The sequence below is a fragment of the Somniosus microcephalus genome, chromosome 12 (genome assembly GCF_052327205.1).
Source record: "Somniosus microcephalus isolate GS21.2 chromosome 12, FLI_Smic_1.0, whole genome shotgun sequence".
Lineage (NCBI taxonomy): Eukaryota > Metazoa > Chordata > Chondrichthyes > Squaliformes > Somniosidae > Somniosus > Somniosus microcephalus.
Genome location: NC_140998.1, coordinates 24,706,469 through 24,720,992, shown reverse-complemented (window position 1 = coordinate 24,720,992; position 14,524 = coordinate 24,706,469). Strand labels below are relative to the sequence as shown.

The 14,524-nt window shown below is 48.1% G+C and overlaps 1 protein-coding gene across 2 annotated transcripts in view; it reads right to left on the bottom strand.

The window, feature by feature from the left end:
- Positions 1-8,980: 8,980 nt before the first annotated feature.
- Positions 8,981-14,524, bottom strand: part of alkbh1 (alkB homolog 1, histone H2A dioxygenase) — a 50,674-nt gene continuing 45,130 nt past the window's right edge. For both annotated transcript variants that reach the window (XM_086002660.1, XM_086002661.1), the window contains exon 6: positions 8,981-12,608. In XM_086002660.1, the coding sequence (XP_085858786.1) occupies positions 12,161-12,608 (448 nt within the window). In that variant the 3' untranslated portion in view covers positions 8,981-12,160. The remainder of the gene's footprint in view (positions 12,609-14,524) is intronic.

Here is a 14,524-nt window from a genome sequence, read left to right as displayed (position 1 = left end):
GGACAATGTCCTAGGCCCAACCATCTTCAGTTGCTTCATCAATGACCTTCCCTCCATCATAAGTTCAGAAGTGGGGATGTTCGCTGATGACTGCACAGTGTTCAGTTCCATTCGCAACTCCTCAGAAAATGAAACAGTCCATGCCCGCATGCAGCAAGACCTGGACGACGTTCAGGCTTGGGCTGATAAGTGGCAAGTAACATTCGCACCACACAAGTGCCAGGCAATGACTATCTCCAATAAGCGAGAGTCTAACCACTGCCCCTTGGCATTCAACAGTATTACCATCGCCGAATCCCCCACCATCAACATCCTGAGGGTCACCATTGAGCAGAAACTTAACTGGACCAGCCACATAAATACTGTGGCGACAAGAGCAGGTCAGAGGCAAGGTATTCTGCGGTGTCTCAACTGCTGACACCACAAAGCTTTTCCACCATCTACAAGGCACAAATCAGGAGTGTGATAGAATACTCTCCACTTGCCTGGATGAGTGCAGCTCCAACAACACTCAAGAAGCTCGACACTATCCCGGACAAAGCAGTCCCGCTGGATTAGCACCCCATCCACCACCTTAAACATTCACTCCCTCCACCACTGGCGCACCATGGCTGCAGTGTGCACCATCTACAAGATGCACTGCAGCAACTCGCCAAGGCTTCTTTGGCAGCAAACCTGCGACTTCTACCACCTGGAAGGACAAGGACAGCAGGCACATGGGAACACCATCACCTCCAAGTTCCCCTCCAAGTCACACACCATCCTGACTTGGAAATATGTCGCCGATCCTTCATCGTCGCTGGGTCAAAATCCTGGAACTCCCTACCCAACAGCACGGTGGGAGTACATAGATACATAGATACATAGAAGATAGGAGCAGGAGTAGGCCATTCGGCCCTTCGTGCCTGCTCCGCCATTTAATGAGATCATGGCTGATCCTTTAATTCAGTATCCCGTCCCCGCCTTCTCTCCGTAACCCTTAACCCCTTTTGCCCGTAGAAATATATCTAATTCCCTCTTAAATATATTTAATGAGCTGGCGTACACTGCCCTCTGTGGCAATGAGTTCCACAGGTTCACCACTCTCTGAGTGAAGAAATTCCCCCTCATCTCTGTCCTAAATGGTTTAGCCCTTATCCTTAAATTATGTCCTCTAGTTCTGTTCTCACCCGCCAAGGGAAACATTCCTTCTGCATCCAGTCTGTCTAGACCTGTCAGAATTTTATACACTTCTATGAGGTCCCCTCTCAATCTTCTAAACTCCAGTGTGTACATCCCTAAACTACATAGTCTCCCCTCATAGGTCATTCCCGCCATTCCTGGTATCAGCCTGGTGAATCGCCGCTGCACCCCCTCCATGGCAAGAACATCCTTCCTCAGATGAGGCGACCAAAACTGTACACAGTACTCGAGGTGTGGTCTCACCAGTGCCCTGTACAGCTGCAGCAAGGTATCCCTGTTCCTGTATTCTAACCCTTTTGCTATGAAGGCCAGCATACCGTTTGCCTTCTTGACCGCCTGTTGCACCTGCATGCTCGCCTTCAGTGACTGGTGTACAAGAACACCCAGGTCTCTCTGTACTTCCCCCTCTCCCAATCTATTGCCATTTAAATAATAATTTGCCCTCCCGTTCCTGCACCCAAGGTGGATAACTTCGCACTTGTCCACATTATAGTGCATCTGCCATTTATCCGCCCAATCGCCCAGTCTGTCCAAATCGCTCTGGAGCTTCCTGGTCTCTTCCTCTGAGCCCACCCCACCTCCTAGTTTAGTGTCGTCTGCAAATTTGGAAATGCTGCATCCGACTCCCTGATCCAGGTCATTAATGTAAATTGTGAACAGCTGGGGGCCCAGGACAGATCCCTGTGGTACCCCACTTGTTACTGCCTGCCATTCAGAAAATGAGCCGTTTATTCCAAGTCTCTGTTTTCTATCTGACAGCCAGTTCCCTATCCACGCCAAAACTTTCCCCTTTATCCCATGAGCCTCAATTTTCCATGCTAATCTTTTATGTGGGACCTTATCGAAGGCCTTTTGGAAGTCCAGGTACACCACATCTACTGGCTCTCCCCCATCTATTCTACCAGTTACTCCCTCAAAAAATTCCAATAGATTAGTCAAGCACGATTTACCCTTTGTAAATCCATGTTGACTCTGTCCTATCCTGTCCCCATTTGCTAAGTGCTCCGCTATTTCATCCTTAATGATGGACTCCAGCATTTTGCCCACAACTGATGTAAGGCTTACAGGTCTGTAATTACCTGCTTTTTCCCTACCCCCCTTTTTGAATAGTGGGGTAACGTTAGCTACCCTCCAATCCATCGGCACTGTTCCCGAGTCTAATGAATTCTGAAAAATCATCCTTAGTGCATCCGCTATCTCTAGGGCCACCTCCTTCAGTACCCTAGGATGCATGTTATCAGGCCCTGGGGATTTGTCCACCTTCAATCCCTTTAGCTTCCTTAACACCATATCCTTAGAGATATTGATTTGCGTCAGTTCCTCCTTTGCCAATGTCCCTATTTTTCCCGATATCCCAGGGAGGTTTTTTGTGTCTTCCTTCGTAAAGACTGACCCAAAGTATGCATTTAGTTGATCTGCCATTTCCTTATTTCCCATTATATATTCCCCCGTATCTGACTGCAATGGACCAACTTTGGTTTTCACCAGTCTTTTCCTTTTGATATATTTATAAAAGCTTTTGGAGTTAGTTTTTATATTTTCCGCCAGCTTGTTTTCGTAAGCTATTTTGCCCCTCTTGATCATGCCCTTTGCCCTCCTTTGCTCTATCTTAAACTGTTCCCAATCTTCCGCTCTGGCGCTTTTTTTGGCTATTTTATACGCCCTATCTTTGGATTTTATGCTGTCTCTAATTTCCCCTGTTATCCACGGTTGAGTCACCTTTTTAGATTTAGATTTTAGAGTACCTTCACCACACGAACTGCAGCGGTTCAAGGCGACTCATCCCACCTTCTCAAGGGCAATTAGGGAAGGGCAATAAATGCCGGCCTTGCCAGCGACGCCCACATCCCGGAATGAATTTTAAAAAACTGAGCCTTGGCTGACACGGTGAATGACATCTTCCTACAGTGAACATCACTTCAAGCCATTCCACCAATCACCACATACAAAATCATTTTAAAAGATGCCAATCAGTATCAATACAAACAGCTGAGAAATTATAACCAACTTTTCCTTTGCAAAACCTTAAATTCAGTGTAAGTAGAAGATCCATGGAACAACCTGGCCTATTCTCCCTCCACACTTATTTTGTCTAGATTTAGCTCATGACTGCCTCAGTTTATATCCCTCTTCTCCTATCCATAAACCATTTGAAAAGGGAGGTGGACAGGTGCTTGAGGATGAGGAACTTACAGGGTTATGGACAAAAGGCAACGGAGGGTGGGACTGAGCACGACTGCTCTTTCAAAGAGCCAACACAAGCACGACGGGCCGAATGGCCTCCTCCTGTCCTGCGAGTTTCGATGATTCTATCCTGGTTTTGTGTATCCATAGCTCAATTGTCCTTCGGTGATGCTTTGGTGCATTTTCTCAGGGTCGAAACCCAGTTCTCTCTCTCTCTCTTTATTTTTGGGCTTGATTTGTAAGGTTCAAATGCGTGCTAGATTTCTTAATTTTGTTGCAGGTTATGTAATATTGTATTAGAAGCTAGACAGAAATGTATTAATGTGAATTGCCGCATAATTCTATATGGCATTAGGGGATGAAATCTGAAACCAGTCCTCGCAGGGCTCAGTGGATCAGATGCACAGTGTTCTGTGGCACTGAGAAAGAAGGAAATAAAGAGGGAAAGAAAGGAAAGAAAGGAAAGAAACATTTCTACAGCGCCTTTCTCGACATCAGGACGCCCCAAAGCGCTTTACAGCCAATGAAGTACTTTTGAAGTGTAGTCACTGTGGTAATGTTGGAAATGCAGTAGCCAATTTGCGCACAGCAAGATCCCACCAACAGCAATGCGATAATGACCACCTATTTTAGTGATGTTGACAGAGGAGATTTATCACCACATCGCTCTGGGCCTGGGTTCAAACCCAAGGTCCGTGGGCGAAATGAATCTTTTCTATTGCACAGCAGCATCTATGCGAACAGAAGCTGATCAAATCACCTTTCATAATGGAGAACGGCAATGTGAAGATTTACTGCCCCTTCCCTTCTTCAGGACAACAGTGTCTCAGCTCAAGTGAGGGGAGGGGGGGTGGGGGGTGGTGGAAGTGAGGTGGGCTTCTCTGCTTTGCCTTTTGTCATCTTAAAAGATACAGATAATAAAATTGAAAGGGGCTAGAAAATGTTTTAAAAACCCTAACACTCAAATCATTCAATACAACTGTACTATTTTAAACAGCGAAAATGGATCCAGCGGTCTAAATAATGACAGGTGAATTGTAAAGTGCAGATTAGAGGCCAAGTTTCCTTCCTCATTTTTGACAGTGGGTATTTAAAGCCACAGTCTTCTAGCTAAATTCACGCTGGGAACCAGAGCACGAAAACCAGGGAACGATTACATTAATTTGTTTCTGTACGCCCTTTCTTTCGAAGTGTTGCCCAGTTATGCCTGTTTCTACTGCAATTTGTTCAACCTTCACACATCGACTCAATCTAAAATGACTTCTCTATCTGACGTTACATTTTCCATTCAGCAAACACTTCTGCCGGCCTGGGTCTGGTGGAACACGCAGTGCGTCGAGAAGCATCTGCAGAGATCCCTCGACCAAATGCCTCAAATGTTAAAAGGAACACGTGAGATATTTGAAGAAGGGATTTCTGAACCTCCTTTGGGATGAAATCCGAAGCAATACAGACAAAGTTTATTTTTCTTAACAAATAGAATTTTATTTTCTTCTTGTCCAAGACTGCAACCAAAATATTATTAGGCTTTGGAAAAAAACAACCCTTGCCTTTTTTTTTTGAAGAATCAATCCCATCCACTGTATCTATTCATCTTACCCCCAGTCCCTTGCTCCCCAGAAGGACATCTGATTTGTCTCCAATATGCTGCTGCTGTTTTCAATCGTCTTCCCTGGCAACTTATTTAGTGTTTCCTGCGTTCTCCCCCCAGCCTGTGCTCATCACCGACGTTCCCTCTAAGCTGCACCGCCAAGCCCGGGACCGGCTTTTCTGAGGTGAAATTTTGCACAGGCGCGAAACTTTGAATGGGCCGCGCAGCCCATTAAAGGGACGGCGAGCACCACGCCACCCCCACCCTCCACCAAAAAAATTAGGGGCAACGCTGCTCATCGCCTTCCCAATTGTCACGGCTCAAATAAGAGCAAATCAGGGATTGAACCCACATTTATCCACACTCCCAATCCCCGAGCGCTACGTAGAATATACAGCACAGAAACAGGCCATTTGGCCCAACGAGTCCATGCCGTCAGCACTTTAATTCTGAACAACATGGCGTCACCCCAGAATAAATGCTTTAAAAAAAAAACTGGAGTGCGTAGAAGCTCAGACTGTAAGAGGATGCACAGGTGGCTAATTCCACGTCACTGGTGGCCCTTGTAATGTTTACCATACTAGGAATGCCCCGGGTGCAATGGAAAGTTTTATGTTACAGCTGATACAACAACAACTGTTTTCATTAGAGCAAAGGAGGTCGCGGTGTGGTTTGATGGAGGTGTACAAGACTATGACGGGTTTGGATAGGCTAGACGGGGAAAGGCTGTTCCCATTAGTTGGTGGTACGAGGGCTAGGGGACACAGATTTAAGGTTCTGGGCAAGAGATACAGGGGGGATGTGAGGAAAAACTTTTTTACGTAGCGAGTGGTGAGGACCTGGAACTCGCTGCCGACGGAAGTGGTGGAAGCGGAGACACTCAATGTTTTCAAGGGGAGACTGGAATAGGCACTTGAGGGAAATAAACTTGCAGGGCTAAGGGGATAGAGCGGGGGAATGGGACGGACCGGATTGCTCTAGAGAGCCAGCACGGTCTCGATGGGCCGAATGGCCTCCTTCTGTGCCGTTATGACGCCATGGCTACAACTTGCATTTATACAGCACCTTTAATGTAGTAAAATGTCCCAAGGCGCTTCACAGGAGCGGTTATCAAACAAAATTCGACACCGAGCCACGTAAAGAGATATTCGGACTGGTGACCAAAAGCTTGGTCAAAGCGGTAGGTTTTAAGGAGCGTCTTAAAAGGAGGGAGATGGATGGATTTAGGGAGGGAATTCCAGAGCTGATGTCTCTCTCTATGTAGGTTCTAAATGTGTTAAATCTGTCGCAAAGAGGTAAAACCCGGTTTGTGCAGTTACTTGAGAACACAAGATTAAAAACTGAATTTAAAGAAATACTTTGAAAGGACACGGGGAATTGATGGAAGGAGTTATACACAAACCAGTTTTATTGAGAGAGAGAGAGAGAGAGATAGATACAGGGTGCACTCTGTCTACCTGAATGTGATTTGTACTACAGGGGATCTCAACATGAGATCCCCTGTAGGCAGACACGGTAGCATAGTGGTTAGCACTGTTGCCTCACAGCACCAGTGACCTGGGTTCGAATCCGGCCTCGGGCGACTGTCTGTGTGGAGTTTGCACATTCTCCCCGTGTTTGCATGGGTTTCCTCCGGGTGCTCTGGTTTCCTCTACCAGTCCAAAGATGTGCGGGTTAGGTTGATTGGCTATGATAAATTGACCCTTAGTGTTAGGGGGATTAAATATGTGGGGTTACGGGGATAGGGTGGGATATGTGTCGGTGCAGGCTCGATGGGGCGAAATGGCCTCTATCTGCACTGTGGGGTTTCTGTGATTTCTGTGATGACAGCTGAAACAAAATAAGAGAGATGCAGTAGATGTCATATGAAAAAGTGGTCCGTTCGCCACCTCTTCTCCCTCCATGCAGCAAAAACATGAACATAATGTCTGCAGTGCTGAAGAAGCACCAGTGGAAATACCTCCAGCTCAGTTGCAAGCCTAATAAACATTACCTAACTACAGCAGAGGCACGGCCCATAAACTACAAATTGTAAAAGTGCAGTAAAATTTGAATGATGCCACTCTCCATGTTCCAGATTGAACACCCAGCAACGCTGTACTAAAACTATATCTCACTCCACTCCATGACGGAGAATGAATTGATGGTGCATAGCATGGCAGATGATGAAAGCAATAAAATTCATCAAAGGTTTGTCAGCTTAAACGAGCACCACCAACTGCTTAAAAGCATTCAGGTCCATGTCTTGTTATTAGAGATATATTCCAATAGGGCTGTCTTCCAGTCGCAATGCTTGACGGCACTGAGGGAAGAGGGGTGGAAGCGATGCTTGAAAAGGTGACTTTTTTTAAAATAAAAAATTTGTAGAGGGTTTCCTTTGCTTTTGACAGCGTGGGTGGAGAATAGAAGCACAGCTCTTTTCCCCTCTTCATGCACAAGGTTCTTGGGGGCGGGGGAAGTAAAATCAGGAGCCAGGCCATTCAGGAGAGATGTTAGGAAACACTTCTTCACACAAAGGCCGCAACTTTCCCCTAAATAAACAGGTGGGTTTGGAGCGTGGGGGCAGTTAAAAAATGTGAATCCTGACCTGATCCCGCCACCAACCCGCCCACTTCCGATTTCCCAGAGGCGGGACGGTAGCCAACCCGCTCCCAGGGGGCGGTGCCACAATTTAAATATGACCTGCTCTTGTTGCCACAGTACTTATGTGGCTGGTCCAGTTAATTTTCTGGTCAATGGTGACCCCCAGGATGTTAATGGTGGGGGATTCGGCGATGGTAATGCCGTTAAATGTCAGGGGGAGGTGGTTAGACTCTCGCTTGTTGGAGATAGTCATTGCCCGGCACTTGTGTGGCACGAAGGTTACCCGCCACTTATCAGCCCAAGCCCGAATGTCATCCAGGTCTTGTTGCATGCAGGCACGGACTGCTTCATTATCTGAGGAGTTGTGAATGGCGCTGAACACTGTGCAGTCATCAGCGAACATCCCCATTTCTGACCTTATGTTGGAGGGAAGGTCATTGATGAAGCAGCTGAAGATGGTTGGGCCCAGGACACAGCTGGCGAGCAGCTTGCGCGGGACCTCCCAATCGGGGAAACGTTGCACATAACCAGTTCAGATCACCACGATCATTGTCCCTGGGAGGTATGCTATCGTACAAGTAGATGTATGGCAGCATGGGTCAACTCCCATAACAGTAAGGTGCTCAGACCGCTTATGGGACCGTCTGAACACAAAAAGGAATATGCGGTAGTAACACCTACCTCTGCAAGGCGGGCACTGTGTTTCTAGGACTAGGGGGCATTTTCTAAAAATTAGAGCCAGACCGTTCAGGAGTGAAATTAGGAAATACTTCTACACACACACACACACACACACACACACACAAAGGGAAGAAGTTTGGAACTCTCTTCCGCAAATGGCAATTAATGCTAGATCAATTGTTAATTTTAAATTGATAGCTTTCTGTTAACCAAAGGTATTTCGGTTGGCACAGACATGATGGGTCGAATGGCCTCCTTCTGTGCTGTAAATTTCTATGATCTCATTGAATGGCGGAACAGGCTCAAGGGGCTGAATGGCCTGCTCCTGTTCCTATGTTCCTCAGAGCTGAACACCGTTAACATCCTAACCTTAGATTTAGTGTAATAAAGTGGTTACTGGTTATACATCCGACTGGGTCTTGTTCAATCCTTGGGAGGCCCAAGACCTAAATGAGCTGCTTTATGTAGGGTGAAACAAAAGCCAAATTAGGGTTTAACAAAACAATTAATTAGAATCTTTCAGCTAGTGGTAAATTACTGTCACTGAGGTTTCAGAAGGGATGGAAGATAAAATACTAGTCATTTTGGCATCCCTTGTGTTTCTCTCTACAGTCCTCTTTTCTATATTTAGTATATATTTTATACGCTTACAACAAGGATTCCTGGACTACAGCGAGGGGAATTTAAATACCAATTTATCAATTCTGACATTATGCTCAGCATTTAATTAAAGTATTTCAAGCAACCGAGAAACCAATATTCATGTATAAATACTTCTTTATTATTCAGATGGTATAAAACTGAAACTCCCACTAGATTTGATCATCTCTTAACAGCTGCTCGTTATTTTCATGTCGCTTTATCAAAGTCTCCACCTGTTACAGCCCATTTTCAACGCAAATAAAAAAAGGTAGCTAATACAGACTTTTTCCAACGCTACTCCCCAGCTCGAGGCTGCCATAAACAGAGGGCCTGAATGTCTTTTCATGGCTTTTACCAACTTGCACGATTAGAGGGCTCTCTATGTTACAATAACTGCTCCAAAGCCAGCTTTTGATGGCACAATTCTTAAAAAAAAAAAATAATTCTAGGGATGTGGGTGTCGCTGGCAAGGCCGGCATTTATTGCCCATCCCTAATCATCCTTGAGAAGGTGGTGGTGAGCCGCCTTTTTTAACCGCTGCAGTCGGTGGTGCGTAGCGGTTTTGATACAACGGAGTGGCTCGCTCGGCCATTTCAGAGGGCAGTTAAGGGTCAACCGCATTGCGGTGGGTCTGGAGTCACATATAGGCCAAACCAGGTAAGGACGGCAGATTAGTGAACCAGATGGGTTTTTATGACAATCCAGTAGTTTTTTTTTTTTTTTAATTTAAATTCCCCGGCTGCCGTGGTGGGATTTTGAACTCATGTCTCTGGATCATTAGTGCAGGCCTCTGGATTACTGGTCCAGTAACAGAACCACTATGCTATCATTCCCATTAATTCATCAAAGTGAGTGTTGAATTAGGTCAACACACTATGCTTTCCCTCTCTGAGCTTTGTTTAAGTCCAGGGCATCCTGACGGGAGGAGAGTTTTCTGTATTAGGAGGCCTCAATGAAAGGAGTTTGCGAGTCTGAACGCAGTTCCCCAGCGAGCAGAAAATGGCTCCTATAGGCTTGGCAGAGAATCTCAAAAGGCCACAAAGGTGGCTGATGTAAGAAATAGAAATGCCAGTGCTACAATTAGGGGTGCTATCCCAAGGCTGGGTATACACCTGGGGTAAAGTGTATGGTGGCATTACATTGCACTTAACCCATGGTATACTTGTCAGCTTGACGAGACATTGAGTATCCAACATAGAAAGTGTTCCATTCTCCTGCATTAAACTTCATTCACCTCGACTTGCAAAGATTTGGAACAATCCATAAACATGGGCAACTAATGGGGAGACCCCCAAAAACGGGCACTGACGGGGAGACCCCCTGAAAACAGGCACTGACAGGGAGACCCCTGAAAACGGGCACTGGTGGGGAGACCCCCAAAAACAGGCACTGACGGGGAGACCCCCGAAAACGGGCACTGACGGGGAGACCCCTGAAAACGGGCACTGACGGGGAGACCCCTGAAAACGTGCACTGACGGGGAGACCCTGAAAATGGGCGCTGATGGGGAGACCCCAAAAACGGGCACTGATGGGGAGACCCCCAAAAACGGGCACTGACGGGGAGACCCCTGAAAACGTGCACTGACGGGGAGACCCTGAAAATGGGCGCTGATGGGGAGACCCCAAAAACGGGCACTGATGGGGAGACCCCCAAAAACGGGCGCTGACGGGGAGACCCCCGAAAACGGGCGCTGACGGGGAAGACCCCAAAAACAGGCGCTGATGGGGAGACCCCAAAAACGGGCACTGATGGGGAGACCCCCAAAAACGGGCACTGACGGGAAGACCCCAAAAAACGGGCGCTGGTGGGGAGACCCCTGAAAACGGGCACTGACGGGGAGACCCCCGAAAACGGGCACTGACGGGGAGACCCCTGAAAACGGGCACTGACGGGGAGACCCCTGAAAACGTGCACTGACGGGGAGACCCTGAAAATGGGCGCTGATGGGGAGACCCCAAAAACGGGCACTGATGGGGAGACCCCCAAAAACGGGCACTGACGGGGAGACCCCCGAAAACGGGTGCTGACGGGGAAGACCCCAAAAACGGGCGCTGATGGGGAGACCCCAAAAACGGGCACTGATGGGGAGACCCCCAAAAACGGGCACTGACGGGAAGACCCCAAAAAACGGGCGCTGATGGGGAGACCCCAAAAACGGGCACTGATGGGGAGACCCCCGAAAACGGGCACTGACGGGGAGACCCCCGAAAACGGGCACTGACGGGGAGACCCCCGAAAACGGGCGCTGATGGGAAGACCCCAAAAACGGGCACTGATGGGGAGACCCCCGAAAACGGGCACTGACGGGGAGACCCCCGAAAACGGGCACTGACGGGGAGACCTCAAAAACGGGCGCTGATGGGAAGACCCCAAAAACGGGCGCTGATGGGAAGACCCCAAAAACGGGCGCTGATGGGGAGACCCCAAAAACAGGCACTGACGGGGAGACCCCCGAAAATGGGCACTGACGGGGAGACCCCCAAAAACGGGCACTGACGGGGAGACCCCAAAAACGGGCACTGATGGGGAGACCCCCAAAAACGGGCACTGACGGGAAGACCCCAAAAAACGGGCGCTGATGGGGAGACCCCAAAAACGGGCACTGATGGGGAGACCCCCGAAAACGGGCACTGACGGGGAGACCCCCGAAAACGGGCGCTGATGGGAAGACCCCAAAAACGGGCGCTGATGGGAAGACCCCAAAAACGGGCACTGATGGGGAGACCCCCGAAAACGGGCACTGACGGGGAGACCCCCGAAAACGGGCACTGACGGGGAGACCCCCGAAAACGGGCACTGATGGGGAGACCCTTGAAAACGGGCACTGACGGGGAGACCCCAAAAACGGGCGCTGATGGGAAGACCCCAAAAACGGGCGCTGATGGGAAGACCCCAAAAACGGGCGCTGATGGGGAGACCCCAAAAACAGGCACTGACGGGGAGACCCCCGAAAATGGGCACTGACGGGGAGACCCCCAAAAATGGGCACTGACGGGGAGACCAATGTTCCTGCTCAGTTGCTGTGCAGGCCACTCACCACCTTTTCAATGTAAGAAATCGCACACGTGTGAAAATTTGAATGGGCCACGCAGCCCGTTAAAGGGACCGTGCACCAAAAAAAAAGTTACAGGGAACATTGGGAGAGACCCCTTAGTATTTCCTCAACAGTCTTTCAGGTGCATAAGTGAGTAAAAAACTTGTGACAGAGACATAGTGAGCTGATGCATCTCTGCCTTTGTGGATCTTCCAGCACAAAACCAGCACCACACCACCCCCAAGAAAAAGTTTGTAGAATTATGGAGACTCCGCCACTTCTTCACTGACTAGTTTCTGTCGTTTATGTTCATTCTCCTCTTTGGGATCTTGGTGATAAGAGTACGGCCAGGCGCCTGCTATCCTTTCACTGTCTGACTCGACTGGGAAGCTCTGTCCGACTCCCACCACCTGCCTCACGGTCATGTTCACCCTGGAGTTCTGTAGGTATTTTGCACAGATTTCCCAGTCACCGTCATCACATTGCCCAAAGCTTGTGTCAGCGGAGCAGCTGTCCCTGGTCGCTACACGCTCTAAACAGCTAGGGATTGCCTTTCCTTCCAGATTAGGGACAATCCGGGGCACTGCGTGATACAGAAGGCGGCTCCTGCCCGACATGATCATGATGTCGCCGCTGTGCATGAACATGGGAAGGGGAGGGTCCTGCCTCTTCTGGCCCCCAAGTAAAAACACAGCTGACTGGCCAAAACTAGAGGGAGGAGAGAGAAAAAGAAAACTTGAGATTAGCGATTTCAATTATTTTCACCCTGTCAATTTTCTTCCCTCCCCTCCTCCTAAAGCAGTGGCTCAATGGTGGTGCGGATCATCCTTTGGTACCTCATCCACAAAGCCATGCTTCAAATACGATCCTAAACAGTGTCTGTAGACCATTCCATCTTGGGGGAGGGGGGTGGGTGGCATCACAGTTGACCCAGTAGCTAGATTCACTCGACACCGGGACCAACTCACTCAGCGTAGACCAAGGACTTGATGTGGGAAATTATACGCGCAGCATAGTTTTGGATGAGCTTATGAAGGGTGGATGATCGGCGGGCAGCCAAGAGAGAACAAGAGTAATTGAGTCTGGGGGGTGTCAGAGGTTGAAGGATGAGGGTTTCAGCAGTAGATGGGGTGAGGCGGTGGGTGGCAGAAGTGAGCTATGTTGCAGAAGTGGAAGTATGATTTGGACAGGTTGGGTGATTGGGCAGATGCAGTATAATGTGGATAAATGCGAGGTTATCCACTTTGGTGGCAAAAACATGAAGGCAGATTATTATCTGAACGGCAATAGATTGGGAGAAGGGGAAGTGCAACGAGACCTGGGCATCCTTGTGCACCAGTCGCTGAAGGTAAGCATGCAGGCGCAGCAGGCGGTTAAGAAGGCAAATGGTATGTTGGCCTTCGTAGCGAGAGGATTGGAATACAGGAACAAGGATGTCTTGCTGCAGTTGTACAGGGCCTTGGTGAGACCACACCTCGAGTATTGTGTGCAGTTTTGGTCGCCTTATCTGAGGAAGGATGTTCTTGCCATGGAGGGAGTGCAGCGAAGATTCACCAGACTGATACCTGGGATGGCAGGAATGACGTATGGAGAGAGATTGGGTCGACTGGGCTTATACTCGCTGGAGTTTAGAAGAGAGGGGATCTCATTGAAACTTATAACATTTTAACAGGACTAGACAGACTAGATGCAGGAAGGATGTTCCCGATGGTCGGGGAGTCCAGAACCAGGGGTCACAGACTAAGGATAAAGGGTAAGCCATTTAGGACAGAGATGAGGAGGAATTTCTTCACCCAGAGAGTGGTGAACCTATGGAATTCTCTACCACAGAAGGCAGTTGAGGCCAATTCATTAAATATATTCAAGAAGGAGTTAGATATATTTCTTGAGGCTAAAGGGATCAAGGGATATGGGGAGAAGGCAGGGACAGGGTACTGAATTTGGATGATCAGCCATGATCTCATTGAATGGCGGAGCAGGCTCGAGGGGCCGAATGGCCTACTCCTGCTCCTATCTTCTATGTTTCTATGCTTCTATGTAAGCGGACTTTGTGACGGAGAGGATACGAGATCCAAACTCAGTTTTAGGGTCAAACATAACACTGAGATTGTGAACAGTCTGATCCAGCTCGAGACAATGGTTGGGAGGAGGGATGGAACCAGTGACAGGCTTCGGAGTAGCACTGTACAACACATTTAAAGCAGAACTTCATCAATTGTACCCAAATAATTTATCCTATTGATTCCCACTCACCAAGAAATATCAGAAACCCAATTATCATGGTCTTGAAATAAAAATATTCACACGCCATAACTTTTCCAAATTTATTACCATGTTACACTGAAAAATTGGCCAAGACTTCGGATTTTCATTTTGCATTCAGGGTACTGTAATATGTTTTTGACAGTTTTGAGCAGATTGGCTTCTCACTTTGATGAATTGAAACTTCAGCATCACTCTATGGTCACATCTATTTCATAAGTACTGCTCAACATTAGAATCCCAGAGGCCAACCACACAAAATGTTGGAGTAGCAACACCGTGGTGGAATTTAGACTTGCAACCATGATCTTCCCCATACCAAATCACCTCTCAAGAGATATCCATAGGAAAGGTGTCTCCCC